Source organism: Capricornis sumatraensis, chromosome 8 (genome assembly GCF_032405125.1).
Source record: "Capricornis sumatraensis isolate serow.1 chromosome 8, serow.2, whole genome shotgun sequence".
Taxonomy (NCBI): Eukaryota; Metazoa; Chordata; class Mammalia; order Artiodactyla; family Bovidae; genus Capricornis; species Capricornis sumatraensis.
The window spans coordinates 97,498,870-97,514,981 of record NC_091076.1 but is presented as its reverse complement, the minus strand read 5'-3'; the positions used below and the strand labels follow the sequence as shown (position 1 = coordinate 97,514,981).

Below are 16,112 nucleotides of genomic sequence, written 5' to 3'. Positions count from 1 at the left end.
ATACTGTCTGGAACACAGAAACAGCTCAATAAACATTATCTATTATTACTATTACCTAAAAGTTTAGTAAAACTGCAAAATCATCTGGACCTGCTGATTCTTAGGGTTCTTTGATTTCTCTGGTTACTGGGCTAGTCATATTTTTGTTTACTTGGGTCAGTTTTACAGTCTGTTTTCTTCCATTTATCTAGTTTTTATGTGGTCCTACTATAAACCTGTATACTATATATTCTATTATAACAAAGAACATTATTATCAGTGGCTATTTCACTTCTTGCTCTATATGCCCTATGAGTTATTTAACTCATCTCGCTCCTCTTTTCCACTACGATGGAAAATTATACTGGTCAAAAGAATTTTCTACTCTCTTAATCTATTCAGTGAACTTGTTTGCAGCTTGACTGATCAAGGATTTTATTCTGTATTTTACTTGTATTCATTTTTGCTTTTAATTTTTTTCTGATTACTTCTTTTATGTTTATTCATGCTTCTGTCTCCTTGAGTTAAATGAATAGTAAATTCACTTTCAGTATTTCTTGTTTTCTAATAGAAGCACTCAAACATACACATACACATATGTGCATACTGGGAAAAAGAAAACCCATTAGTATATGATAAACTCTGCAGTGAAGAAGCATCTGGTTCCTCCAGGGCAACTGTGATAGAGGTCGTCATGCTGCTCCTCTAGGACTGCAGGGTGGTGAAGTTTCTGACTGCAGTCAGGCCTTCTTGAGAGATTCTGAAAGCCATCATAAACCTTTACTAAAAGTCTTTCTGTTTAGACTAGCCAAGGTGACTCAGTTTTCTATGATCAAAATCAGAACCAAACAATTAATAATGCTAAGACAGAAAAAGAAAGTAGCGAATCAGCTCATCTGCTTACCAGTTAAACGCTACATCAAAGAAAAGAACACATCTCAGAAATCTTTTTTTTTTTGAACACAGATGATGGTTAATAATAACTTTTGCAGGAAAATTATAAAAACATCTAGCTGGGAATTATCCTTATCTGTAGTATATGCTGTAATTTTCCTAGGAAGACACTATTTTCTTTTAGAAATATTGATTTTCAAACAAAAAAAGAATACACTGTAGGAGGCAATGACCATTTAGAGAGATACAAGGAAATGGGAAACCGAGCACAAGTTTATAAAGGACGACTTCCCATAGGTAAATACTGACAAGAGATCTATTAAAAAATACTATCACGGTTTCTTACAATTTTGCATATACTTGGCTACGTCAACTTTGACCCTAAAATGTTTGAGTAATTGAGTCCAGAGGTTCCTTTACATTGCTGATCCTGACCAGAGGATTTGGCCCTTTCTCCATAAAGGGACATTTTGTCATTTTTGCGAACTTTACCTAGTAGTGGTTGAATAGAGAGGACGATAGAACAACTGTGTTTCAGTGGAATTTACACAGCAATACTACAACTACCTTACATAAGTCCACTATAAATAAATACCATGATAGCATAAATAATGCTTTTATTCTGTATGAATAACTTCTATTCAAATATGCAAAAATTAGTAGAAAAGTATTTGCTATATATTAATACAAACTTCTACCTTATGTTTCTCTAAAAATCTAAAGAGTAAATTTAATTATGTTGCAAATCCAGTATGTGCAAACACCAAAGCAAGAACTCTGTTGGATAATGTATGTTGTCATTTAGGTGTTCAAAATATATATGCTGACAGAGACTCTCTCCTTAACTAAAATGTAATCAGGCTGCTCTGAGTCCTCCATCTACCAACCTACCTACCTACCTACCTACCTGCTGCTCAGCTGCTAAGTCATGTCTGACTCTTTGCAGCACCATGGACTGTAGCCCGCCAGGCTCCTTTGTCCATGGGATTTCCCAGGCAAGAACACTGGAGTGAGTTGCCATTTCCTTCTCCGGTGGATCTTTCCAATCCAGGGATCAATCCGTTGTATCCAGCTTGGCATGTGGATTCTTTACCACTGAGCCATCAGTAGGTAGCCACCCATCTACCCACTGACGATTTTTAAAAGTGACACTCCATTTACAGTTATTACAGAATACTGGCTATATGCCCTGTGCTGTACAACACACCGTTGTAGCCAATCCCTACTGTTTGATGTCAAACCCAATTATTTGACAAGGCCTCAGCTTAGCCCAGCTGTAGCAAGAATCCTACGAAGTCAGTTCAGCAAGAATATCCCACACTTGGTATCTAATTACCCAGATCTTCAGCAAGAGTTTCCCTACCCTTGATTTCTCCTCTTAGGAATTTTTCATCCACTGCCACCCTGCCCAACTTGCTCCTTGGTTATAAATCCCTAGTTATAACCTAGTTATTTACTCTTACGCTACGTAGCATGAGTGTACTGAGATAAATCAGACTACAGAAACTAACATGATCTCCAGGCTCTTTATATTTCCAAAGTGGCTTTTCAATAATTTTCTCAAACTATGTTTCCACTTTATCCAAGGCATAAAATTAAAAGAAAAGTAACACTTATCAATTCTTATTATACACTAGCTAGATTTTATGTTTAAGAAATGTTAATCTTCATAGCAACCCTGTTATTTTTTTCTAATAAAATTTACTAATGTACTCCTTGAATTTCAGTGGTTCTAAAAATTGCAAGACAATTATTCCTTTGCAAAGAACATATCATATGTACACTACAATGTATCAACTATGTAGGCTAACTATATAGGCTCTTTTTAATGTCAAAATAGCTTTAAGCAATTTTCCCAGGATGTCTCAGAAACAAGTTAATAATTTCATTTTATGAATATTGAAAACAGTATTTTGGCCTTAGCTAGCATCTAAAATAACTAGGCTGCAGCATGACTGTACTGGATATTGTGAATTATTTACCATCTAAATTGGACTGCCACATGGTCATTACAACCTATTGGTAGCAAATACTTTAAAAATCAGGCCAAAAAATCTTTTCCCAGAGGCTAGATACTAATCCATTTGACATCAGTATTTTTTTGTGTTTTTTTTGACATCAGTATTCTAAGGTTAACTCCCTACAACAGGAGAGGGACTTACTTAAGGCAATTAAATAAATTACTTGAAGGTCATGTTTCAAAGGCTCAGAATTCATATTTGACAGCTGACAGCAATCTATTTTATTATTTATTTCACACAAATCTGTTTTAAAATTTAATAATGATCATTATTAACATTTACTGGACTGCTTATTCTATGCCAGACATTGTCTTATGAGCTTTATACAAATCAACCCATCCAATTCTCTTAACAGTCTTATGAGGTAAATACTATTTTAATCCTTATTTTAGAAACAAGGAAACTGAAGTATAGAGACTTGAAGCAACTTTGCACAAGCTGACACGATTAGGAAAGGGCAGTCAGGGTCCATTTTGTTATAGTGCCTCTTGAGAATGGGTTTTACCCATAGAAACACAAACATTACAGAAGGGCATACAACAAAATGCATGTCTTTCTCCTCCTGCTTCTAAGTTCAAGCTATCATTTCTCCACTTCACCACCAAATGAATGCATGTGTGATATGTGTATGTTTGCATATCATTTAAAAACATAAATAGATGACTATTACTGATAGACTTTTTTTACTACATAAACAATATTACATATACACACACATAATTTTTAAATTTGTTCACATTTATTTATAAAATAAACTCTTAGTAATACAATTGTTGGGTCAAAGATGATGAGCATTACAATTCTGACACCTATTTCAAACTGTCCTACAAAAACAGTGTGCCAATTTATAGCTCTACTAACAGTATGAATACTCAAAATTTAACTTCTACTAAACTCAAGAGTGTAAATTCATTAAGTGTGGATGAATAAACTACTGGCACTCCCAATTTCTACATGTTAAGTAGCACCCTGAGGGACTTTATGATATTATGAACAAAAACATCTTGGAAAGATACTGAATAAGAAGCTCGAGAACAGTGGCCATTCTGTTACCACAGTTAACTAGGGCCAATGGTGTGTTTCTGCACTCTCTCTTCCATGCCTCCCCCTAAAGCAAAGCAATATCCAACTAAGCCAAATGACCCTTGAGGCATGACCAGCCTCCAGGTATTCTAGTTTCCCTATATTGCTTAAACCATGGCTATGTCTTATTACTTTTTTTTTTTTCAAACAAAAAGTCTTAACTGATACACCAGATGCCTTGGGTAAATTCTATAAACCTCAATTTTTTTACTGGTAAAATGAACCTCATTTGGAGTTTAAAGGCCTAGGTATTAATTCTGGCTTTGATCTCTTCTTAGTTGTATTATTTTGGGAAAGACATTTTACCTTTCTAAGGCTTCATTTATTCATGTGTAAAATGGAGATACATGTGAAGAATATGCGTTTATATGGTATGTCACACAACAGGCACTCAAATGAGAATTGTTATCATTGTTACTATTACTCATTAAAGGTATAATTTTTAAAACATGACAAATTTTAAAGTTCCAAATTGGTATCTAATGTTCAATAGAGTTTTTAAAAACTTCTCACCAAATTTAAACAGTTTTGTCAACAATAACTGCTCACACATTCTGAGCATTTAGATCAAAGACAAAAGGAGAAGGGGGTGGCAGAGGTTAGATATATCACTGACTCAATGGACATGAGTTTGAGCAAACTCTGGGAAACAGCGAAGGACAGAGAAGCCTGGTGTGCTGCAGTCCCTGAGGTCATGAAGAGTCTGACACGACTTAGCAACAACAAATACATGTATTTATGCATGTATTAAGCCACTGGTAACCATCAAGGGACAGGTTTGACTATCCATGAGGTAGGAGGGATCATTAACCCCACTTTGCAGATGAAGAAACAGAAGCAAGGGAGTAGTTAAGTGACTTTCTCAGGGCTGCAATACAGACACAAGTAGCATGACCACAGAGCCCATTCCTCTCTTAACCACTTTTACTGTAACCTGTTTTTGTACTGGATAGAGCTATATATACTTTAAAAAAAATTATATACACACACACACACACACACACACACACTTAGTTTTCAAGAATAATATCTTTATTCTTGAGAAGGCCTTTTTCCCCATTCTCACTCCCGTGAGACTAAAGATAAGTCAAAGTATCTGGAAATAGATCTTCATATACAACTGCGTGAAGGACTACGACAAACATGTTGAAAGTACAAAGGTTATAAAAAAACAGTAATAGGGAAATGTTACTTTTATGTTTTACTTGATAAAACAAACAAAAAGATTGTCTTTCAATACTCTATTAACTTGTTAGAAGGTAAAGACTTGTTAAAGATCTGGAAAACACACCCATGGTTAATGAATGTGGGATTCTCTAGACCAGGGGTCCCCAACCGAGATCTAGGGCCCAATGATCTGAGGTAGAGCTGATGTAATAATAATAGAAATAAAGTACACAATCAATATACTGCACTAGAATCATCCCTAAACCAACCCCCTCAACCTGGTCTGTGGAAAAACTGTCTTCCATGAAACCAGTGCCAAAGAGGTTGCGGACCACTGCTCTAGACCCTCACAGGCCACTCATAACACGTGCCGTCAAGTTCTGATAAACAGGTAAATCAGATCATATTATTTCCCATTCCAGCTCTGCTAAAAATCCTACAGAGTGGGTTCCTACCATGATCATAAAAAACTCTGGCTTTTGCCCATGTCTTCAACTATTTGATACACCCCTCGCCTCTGACTTATTCTGCTGAGGTCACACTGCCTTCTCTCTAATTCTTCAACTCACCAGCACTGATTTCTGCTTTAGGAGTTTTGTTCTGGTTGTTCCCTCTGCCTGGAAGGCTCTGACCCCAGCCCTTCCCATGACCGGCTTCGTTTTGTTGTTCAGCATGTGAGCATGCTAGGTAGTTTCTGTCGTGTCTGACTCTTTGAGACTATGTGGACTGTGGCCAGGCTCCTCTGTCATGGGACTCTCCAGGCAAGAACACTGGAGTGGGTTGCCATGCCCTCCTCCAGAGGATCTTCCAGACCCAGATAGTGAACATGGAGCTCCTACACTGCAGGCACATTCTTTATCACTGAGCCTCAGTTCAAACAGCTCCTCCTCTGATTCTCCCCAACCACTTTGCCCCAGTCTTTCTCACTCCCTTTTCCTACTTTATTACCCTTATAGTACTTGCTATCTAAAATTATTTATTTATTGGTTATTGTTTATTACAGCTCCCTCACAACTGGAATGTAAACATCTTCAAAGGCAGGGGCTTCAGGTGCCTCTTCCTGCACTCTGTCTACTGTATCTAGAGCAGTGCCTAATCTAGTAGGTCCTAAACAAGGAGCACCGAAAAACAAGCAAAGCACCTTGATGGTAGCATAGACAGGGGACTAAATATTAGACAAAGTCAGAAAGAAAACAGAAAAAGATAACTATTCTGGCCCTACTTATTCAGTTTGGTTGTAATATGAATATAAGCAAGATAAGGTAGCTGGAAGTTTAAATGAATGGAAATGGATAAATTAGTAAGTGTAGCCCTAATGGCCATATTCAATTAATGTATTTTGTTAAGAACAATTCTCCGAAGGACATTCCCTTATGGTCAGCTAATCTTTTTCCATTCAATGTTCTTTTTACTTATTTATACCAAAATATAATTAGGAAAGGAAAGATAACTGATGAGTAATCTACTAAATAATCTTTTTAATTTAAATTCCAAAGTAATTTCATTCTGGGTTAAACCAGAAGATTTTTATCACCTAATTCACTTGGCGGAAAATTTGCCACAGAAAAGTTTTCATGGCATCCTCTTTCAGGAGATAGATTTCTTTTGTTCAGATATTTTAAAATGCATCTTCAAAATTAAAACTCTTAGGGCTTTGAAAATCTCTTCAGTGAATAAAACAAAATGACCTGAGAGGATACTTACCTTTCAAGCATCGTAATATTAAACCTGCATAGTTCACACGTGTAATTAACCAAGGATGCTTACTGCTGCTTCCCTCTACCACCTCTCTGTTTCCAGGCATGTTGTTGGTTTTGTTGTCATATGTACTTATCTTTCGGGTTACCTAAAGGTTGTCTATTTAAGCTGAAGTTCAAACTGGAGTAGTCAAATGGGACAGGAAAGCGGTATCTCTAAAATCTTGGGCAATACAGCTAAGTTCTATAAGGAAACAATTTTTCTTGCTATTTCTTCCCATATGTGAGGTAAAATGAAGCACATCACTTGGCAGCCATTAGATTTGGTTATTTGCATTTTCAGTAATCAATAATACCTTAAACTGTAAGAAAAAGGGGAAATTTCTAAGCATTGAAATTTTTATTCAAGACCAATTACATATAATTTTCCTATTTTTAGATAACAGAAGGAATAAATATTTTAGTAAAATGCTATTAAGCTATTTTATTGATTTTTACCTAATCCAAGAATCAAAACAGACTTTGAGTCAGTCATTTGAAGATGCCTAAAACAAAAATAAACAATATAAGAGCATAACTTATGCTCTGCAGGTCTACAGAATAAATATTATCATTTTGATGAAAATTATAAACACTGTAATGCAAGTTTTATTCAAAATAGACGGAAGAGTCTGAAAATCTCATTTCCCCCCATCATTTTATTTTCTTTTGAACTGTTGTTTGATAATCAACTCTATTGTCTAACTCAATGCCAGACACATAGGAGGAAGTCAATATATCCTTTGGGAATGACTTCATTTCTTGCCTCCATACACTCATAATCCATTCAATGCCAGTCAACTTACTAATACTGGATATAAACTAATAACATTAAAAGAAATCTAACAAAATGACCCAGGCATACATACTTTTGCACTTAAGTATCATTTAACATATTAAATCTTCTTTCCTGAAAAAGCTTTAAGAGATAAAAGTTCACTTAGTAAAGACACAGTTTGATACCTAACAACTTGATCTGACTGTATAATACATACTGTGAGATCATGTTAAAGTCAATCCACAACCTATACTATAGTGAATATTTTAAGAAGTTGGAGAGGTAAACATGGAGAGTACCATGGAGAGGTTAACGTCTAAATCAGCTGTTAAAAATAGGTATGAAAAATACAAATCAAGATTTCAGACAAAAAATACGTACCCTTACTGAACTATGAAGCTTTCATTATTCTAAAATTACAATATCTCCATCTGGTAATCTGACATGAACAAGCTGATAAATGCAATCAGAACAACAGTATATTCTTGCAAAACCAGAAATTTCCTGAAAGCCTGGAAAAATATGTCCACAACAGATGGATCATTTAGAAAATAAATACATCAATCTGTCAAACGGAGCACTAGTCTAATTTCCTAAATTAAAATCAGTGGGAGCTCTACTTTCCAAGAGTCTGTGACATTAGAAAGGCCAAAGAGGAAAAACCTAGAGATGCACATAAACATATTCGCTATGATCTAGAGTGCATACTGTTAGGTTTCCTGTTAAACATACTCAACGTAGGTAAAGTCCTTACCAGTTAACTTCTTCACAGGTTGGAGCCGAACACTGATAGACTGATGTGTGAGTAAGGGGGAGGATGGAAGAGAGCGAGACATGCCCTCCATAATCCGAATGTGCTGCATACCTTCACTCACGGGAAGTGGTGGGACGGCGTAGTCTGGCTCAAAAGCACAGTCGCTTTCTGTGGAGATGCCACCTATGAGACAGGAGAAGACAGGACAAAAGAGCTGGTGAGAAGAGGTTCATCTCCTAAAATTCTTCTCTATTAAAACTGACCTTTCTGGATGACTCAGCACGGTGTATACTGATACTGATTCTTCACTCTCAAAAGACAAAAAAGGTATTCCCAACACATTTGTTCATTTCTCCATTACTGGGTACTTATTTTGAGGTCTAGCACTAAGAAACTGAACAAGAATAAGATAGGATTCCTCCTTGTAATGGTTCACTGTTTCATGAGCAATGTGGTCACATAATAATTACAGGGGACTTCCCTGGAGGTCAAGTGGTTGGGACTTCACCTCCAATGCAGGGGGTGGGGTGCAGGTTCAACCCCTGGTTAGGGAGCTGGGGTCTCACATGCCTCGTGGCCAAAAAAACAGAACATAAAACAGAAGCAATATTATGACAAATTCAACGGGGACTTTGAAAATGGTCCACATCAAAAAAAATCTTTAAAAAATAATAATTGTAGTACAACACAACAAGTGTTATAATTAGAACAACAATCTTCAATTGTCCCTGATAAGACCAACATGAAAGAAGATATTCACCTGCTTGACAATGCAATCTGTGCAATTCCTGGTAGGATCATTGTAACTATTTCTTATTCTCTTTCTCCAAGAATGCACATGAAAATACAAGTGGGTAAGACTAACATTATACGGTGATTTTTGAATCTGCTCAAACATTTAAAAAAAGAGTAAATGATATGTTGTTTACTTCCACAGATATGCTGTTGGCTTCTACTTCTGGTAACAGCAGATTACATACTTCAGACCAATTTTGCCCAGTTGTAGAAAACTACAACTGTCTATGTTTTTAAAATCTTCCTAAAGGCAATGGAGAGTTAACGGCATGATGAAGAATTACAAGAAGACTGAGACCTGTATGTGGGTTCGCTTTTCGTTTAGTGGCATCTGAAAGGCTAAGTCATTGACAGTTTTACAGAGCTGGGAAGACAAGCTGGGAGAACCAAGTTTCTAAGAGGGACTTTGTTTGGAACCCCAAAGGGCTACATTCTAGGAGTGAGTATAAACCAAAACTAGACTGGCCTTTATAGGACTGAAGCTCAGCTCCAAATGTGCACCAGAAAATTTAATCAAGGCAATCTCAGATTGCTTGCGCCTGCCAGAAACTATAAACATAAATCTTCTCAAAGGAAGATAACATCATCATAGGTCTCAGATTACTTCCACCATTTACATATATAATATCTGACCCTTAACTAACAATAACAAAGAAACATAACATGAAAAAAGCAAGTCAGAAAGACTATGAAAAATAAATAGCCTCAGAGGGAACACAGAACAATAAGGAACAGAATTTAAAGTAGTATGCTTAACACCAAACAGATTAAAATACTTAGGAATGTATTTAACCAAGGTGAAAGATCTGTACATTGAGAACGATAAGATTCTGATGAAGAAATTGAAGACATAAATAAATGGAAAGATTTCCTGTGTTAATGGACTGTAATAATTATCAAAATGTTCTTCCTACCCAAACTAATCTACAGACCCAATGTAATCTCTATAAAAATTCCAATGACATTTTTTCACAGAAATAGAAAAAAAAAAAAAATCCTAAAATTCCTTCACAATCTTTCACAAAAGCTCTAAACAGCTAATGTAATCAAGTAATCTTGAGCCAGAAGAACAAAGCTGACACTTCCTCATTTCAAATTATATTACAAAGCAGTAGTAAAACAGTTTGGTACTAGCATAAAAACAGACACATAGATCAGTGGAAGAGAACAGAGAATCTAGAAATAAATCCATGCATATGTGGCCAACTAACCTTTGATAGGGCACCAAGAATACACAATGGGGAAAGGACCGTCTCTTCAATAAACAGTATTGGAAAAAGTGCATAATCACATGCAAAAAGTGAAACTGGATCCTTGTCTGACCCCACATACGAAAATCAACAGAAAATGGGTTAAAGACAGACGTAAGGCTATGGTTTTTCCAGTAGTCATGTATGGATGTGAGAGTTGGACTGTGAAGAAAGCTGAGCACCGAAAAATTGATGCTTTTGAACTGTGGTGTTGGAGAAGACTCTTGAGAGTCCCATGGACTGCAAGGAGATCCAACCAGCCCATTCTAAGGGAGATCAGTCCTGGGTGTTCTTTGGAAGGAACGATGCTAAAGCTGAAACTCCAGTACTTTGGCGACCTCATGCGAAGAGTTGACTCATTGGAAAGGACTCTGATGCTGGGAGGGATGGGGGTAGGAGGAAAAGAGGACGACAGAGGATGAGATGGCTGAATGGCATCACTGACTCAATGGATGTTGAGTTTGAGTGAACTCCGGGAGTTGGTGATGGACAGGGAGGCCTGGCGTGCAGCGATTCATGGGGTCGCAAAGAGTCAGACACGACTGAGCAACTGAACTGAACTGACTGAAGCCCTGAAATCATAAAGTTCTTAGAAGAAAACCTTGGAGGAAAAATCCATGTAATTCATCTTGAAAATGATTTTGTTTTGGATTTGACATCAAAAGTACAACCAATAAAAACAAGTGAAACTATATCAAACTAAAAAGCTTCTGCACAGCAAAGGAAAGCGTCAACAAAATGAAAAAGCAACCACAGAATGGGAGAAAATATTTGCAAACCATATATCGGAAAAGGGATTAATACTAAAAATATGTAAGGTACCCATACTCATAACAAAAACAAAACCTAATTAAAAATGGGCAAAGGATGTGAATAAATATTTTCCAAAGAATAAATACAAATAGCCAACAGGCACATGAAAAAGCAATCAACATCAACAATCATCAATCACAAAAATCAAAATCACAATGAGATACCACCTCACACCTGTTAGGACAGTTATTATCAAAATGTCAAAAGATAACAAGATTGGCAGTGACGCGGAGAAAAAGGAACCCCTATACATTGTCTGTGGGAATATAAATTGGTAAAACCATTATGGAAAACAGTAATGGAGAGCCCTCAAAAATTAAAAATAGAACTACCATATGATCCAACTAACTTACTTCTGAGTATATACCGAAAGGAAATACAATCACTATCTCAAAGAGATATCTGCACTCCCATGTTCACTGCAGCATTATTCAAAGTAGCCACAATATAGGAACAACTTCAGTGTCTGACAATGGATGGATGGATGGATGAAGAAAATGTGATTTTACACACATATACACACTCTCTCTCTCCAAGGAATACTACTCAGCCTTAAAAAAAAAAGAAGGACTTCTTTTACTTGCAACAACATAGAACCTGGGGGACATTAAGCTAATAACCAGACACAGAAAGAAATATCTCCACATAATCTCACTTATATGTGGAATCTAAAAAAATAAGATCAAAATCATAGTAGCAGAGAGGAGAATGGTGGTTACCAGGTGCTAGGAAGTAGAGGCAAAAGGGAGATGTTGGTCAAAGGGTAGAAACTTTTAGTTATTAGATGAACAAGTTCTGGAGACCTAACGTACACCATGGTGGCTACAGCAAAAAAATAATATATTGTATACTTAAAATTGGAGAAGGAAATGGCAACCCACTCCAGTGTTCTTGCCTGAAGAATCCCAGGGATGGGGGAGCCTGGTGGGCTGCCGTCTCTAGGGTCGCACAGAGTCGGACACGACTGAAGCAACTTAGCAGCAGCAAACTTAAAATACGCTGAGAGAGTAGATCTCAAGTATTTTCACACAAACACACAAAAAGGGTAAACATGTGAGGTGGTGGATATCTTAATCGGCTTAATTGTGGCAATCATTTCACAATGTAATATTCATTAAGTATCATGTTGCACACCTTAAATAGATACAATTTTTATTTGTCTATCATATCTCAATAAAACTGAGGGGAAATTTTTTTAAAAAACAAGCACATGGTATTACATGCAATACCACTTCACACTCAGTGTGATGCTGTTAAAACAACAACAGGGAAGTGTTGGTAAGGATGTGGAAAAACTAGAACCTTCATACACTGCTAGTGGGAATATGAGACGTTATAGCTGCTGTCTAAAACATTTTTGCAGTTTCTCAAAAAGTTAGACACAGAGTTACCATCTAATCCAGTCCAACCCTCTTCTAAGTGTATACCCAAAGGCAACGAAAACAGGTTTTCAAGGAAAAACCAGGGCATTCACAGCAGCATTATTCAAAATAGCCCCAAACTGAAACGACTCAAACATCATTAGCTGGTGAATCAATAAAGAAAATGTGACATATTATGATGAAATATTATTCAGCAATAAAAATAGTGAAGGCTTGATTCATGCTACAACACTGATAAAACTTTGAAAACAGTATACTAAGTGAAAGAAGCCAGACTAAAAAATGCTACACATTGTATGAAATGTTTGTATGAAACATTTATATGAAATGTTCAGAAAAAGCAAATCCAGACAGAAAAGGGATTAGGTTTTGACTACAGGAATGGGGACTGAATGCTTAATAGGTACAGGTTTCCTTTGGGGGTGATGGATTATATAGCAGTGATGTTTGTACAACACTGTAAATGTACTAAAGTCCACTGAATTATACACAATAAAATGGTTAAAATTACCTCAATTAAAAATATTACATATATTTACCACCTACTTATGTATTTACTCAAACCAAAGCCTAGTAATCATTTCTTCCCATCACAGCCCCTTGGAACAAATGCAAAAGCTATTCTGCAGATTATCAATCTTGAATAGAATTCAAATCTGCCATGTTCTCTTCATTTCTTCCATTATCACCATAGTCCAGATCACTCTATCTTTCCCCAAAACTTCTCTTGGTAGAAATCTAGGACTTATTCCTTATCTTCGGATTTCAGAAATTTTACCAGAATAGGTCTTAACTTTTTATTTCTCACTAGTCACTAGGTCCTTTCTTTCGCTACACTGACTAATTCTTCTCTTCCAATGGTTCTTTTCTCTTTCTCTCTCGAGCTGTGATCAGATGAATACTGTATTTCCTAGACCTATTTATCAAGTCTCTTTCTTAACAGATTTCCAATTTGGGGGCTTTCATAAATAGACATGAGACTGATTTATAAGGAATTACAGTATTTTACTATAATTTTATATGGAATTATAGTATTTTACACTTCTCAGGTGGCACAATGGTGAACAATCCACCTGCCAATGCAGGAGATGCAGGTTTGATCCCTGGGTCAGAAAGATCCCCTGGAGTAGGAAATGGCAACCCACTCCAGTATTCTTGCCTGGAAAATTCCATGGACGAGGGAGCCTGGCGGGCTACACTCCATGGGGTCACAAAGAAACACGACTGAGCACATGCACGTAGTATTTCACATGTTTACAAACAAAGAGGTATATCATCAGTGTAATAGTTCCCTAATTAAAGAAAAATCACAATTAGGTTTTTTTTTTAATATATATGTATCTAGAAGAATTCGTTGGACTTAGTGAAATACTTCTTTTCACTTGAAATTTTCCAATGTTAAATCTTGGCTGATAATTTTAGACTCTAATAATACTCCTTAAGGAATAATACTGCAATTAGTCCAGTATGGATGTCCTAGTTTACTTTTCTGCTTAAAAATATTTTTCCTCTATCTTCTCTGCCCTATAAATTGCGCTTGAACTCATTGTAGCTATAGAGAAAAAACTATAAAAATATGTTTCAGTGAATACATGGGGCATGTTCTTCCTTTGGAAGATCACAGGGCTGCAGGAGACCAAGTTCAATCAGAAGAGTGTATTTAAGACCTCTGTTCACTAACACTTTACTGGCCCAAGTAAGTCCAAGTAAGACATCAATGGACCATGGAAATACACTTGGCCCATTTCAGTGGGAACCATGAAAAAGCTACACAGTAAAAGGAACGGATGAACAATTTTATAACCAATAAGGAAGTAAAAAATTTGAAATCCAATTTACCAAGCATGTAAGATGGTATCTGGGGCTTCCTAGGTGGCGCTAGTGGTAAAGAACCCATCTGCCAATGCAGGAGATGGAAGAACAAGGGTTCTATCCCTGGGTTGGGAAGATCCGCTGGAAAAGGGGATGGCAACCCACTCCCATTATTCTTTCCTGGAGATTCCCACGGACAGAGGAGCCTCGCAGGCTATAGTCCATAGGATTGCAAAGAGTGGGACATGACTGAAGCAACCTGGTATGCATGCAAGATAGTATCTACTGGCACCCCAAACTATTAAATCTTCATTTTCTATCTTTCTTTTTCCTACTATTCACTTTGTCTTGCTTCAGAATAAAAATTACTAAAATAATATGATAGAGATATGGGCAGAAAAAATAAACTGCTAATACACAGAAAAAAATTTAATTATGCTAGGTACCTGGTAATTAAGCATTCAAAAGTTGCATTGAGAAAGCACAAGGATATCAAGTATATGGACACTAAAGTAATGTTAGAAGCAATTATGATTCAATAAAAATTTCAGTCTTCACTAAGTCTTATATTCAGTACAGATGACTATAAAATATTAAATTTCAAGTTATTAAAGAAATTCTTTAGCCAAAGGCCATACCTGTTCTACAGAAATGCCTTCTAATTTTTCAAGTTGCATAAATGACCACAAATAAAACTTATAAATCAAAAGCCTTTAGCATGATAATTCATTGAACTGTACATATAATTCAATGAATTATCATGCTAAAGGCTTTTGATATAATTTGTGAATTTTCCAGTTTATATGTTATTAAAAGCTTATTCGTAAAAAGTACTCAGAGGAAAAAACACAGCACAGTGATAAACTTAAAACCAATGGGCTTTTACATATTTTATAAACAAAGGAGTTTTGCCTAAAATTATTCCAAACGTCCTTTTAACTTACATCACTCCATTACTCAGTAATAGTCTCATAACAAGTCCATATATCAAGCAGGAAACAGGCCAAGAGAAGAGTAATAACTAGTACAGGGTATGTATCAGATAGCATGACTGCCTAGGTAAAAAATTTTGAGAAATCTACAAAAAAAAAAAAACCCACTAGGGAAAAAAAAAAGGTGAGTTAGGCAAACTCAAAGGTTACAGAGTCCATATTCAAGAAGCAGGTGTCTTTCTATATTCCAGCAATGAATATGTGGAAAATAAAAAAAATTAAACCAGTAACATTAAAACAGCACCATTAAAAACATGAAATTAGGAATAAATCTAACAAAATATGTACAATATTTGTATGCTAAAAACTACAAAACACTGATGAAAGAAATTGATGACCTAAATGAAGAGATATACTATGTTCATGGATCAGAAGATTTTATGATGCTAAGTGTCAAACTGATCTATAGATTTAAAGTAATCCTAATGAAAATCCAGTGGGCATTTTTTTTTTGTAGAAATCAAAAAGCTCATTTTAAATTTTTATGTAAAAATAAAGGGACTAGGATAGACTAATTCTGAACAATAAAATCAATGTTTGGACTCTGGCAGTACCTAACTTCAAGACTAATCTCAAGTTACTGCAATCTAGAGAGCAGGTGGTATTGGCAAAAAGAATGGACACAAAATCAATGGAACACAATAACTCAGAGGCAC

General features: G+C 36.0%; 1 protein-coding gene across 3 annotated transcripts in view; it reads right to left on the bottom strand.

Moving 5' to 3' along the window:
* TANC2 (tetratricopeptide repeat, ankyrin repeat and coiled-coil containing 2) overlaps positions 1–16,112 on the bottom strand; it is a 325,633-nt gene that overhangs the window by 226,071 nt on the left and 83,450 nt on the right. For 2 of the 3 annotated variants that reach the window (XM_068977289.1, XM_068977290.1), the window contains exon 3: positions 8,524–8,595. In XM_068977289.1, coding sequence (XP_068833390.1) covers positions 8,524–8,595 — 72 coding nt within the window. Of the gene's footprint in view, positions 1–8,412; positions 8,596–16,112 lie in introns of all 3 variants that reach the window. The other variant, XM_068977288.1, reaches the window with a different exon arrangement.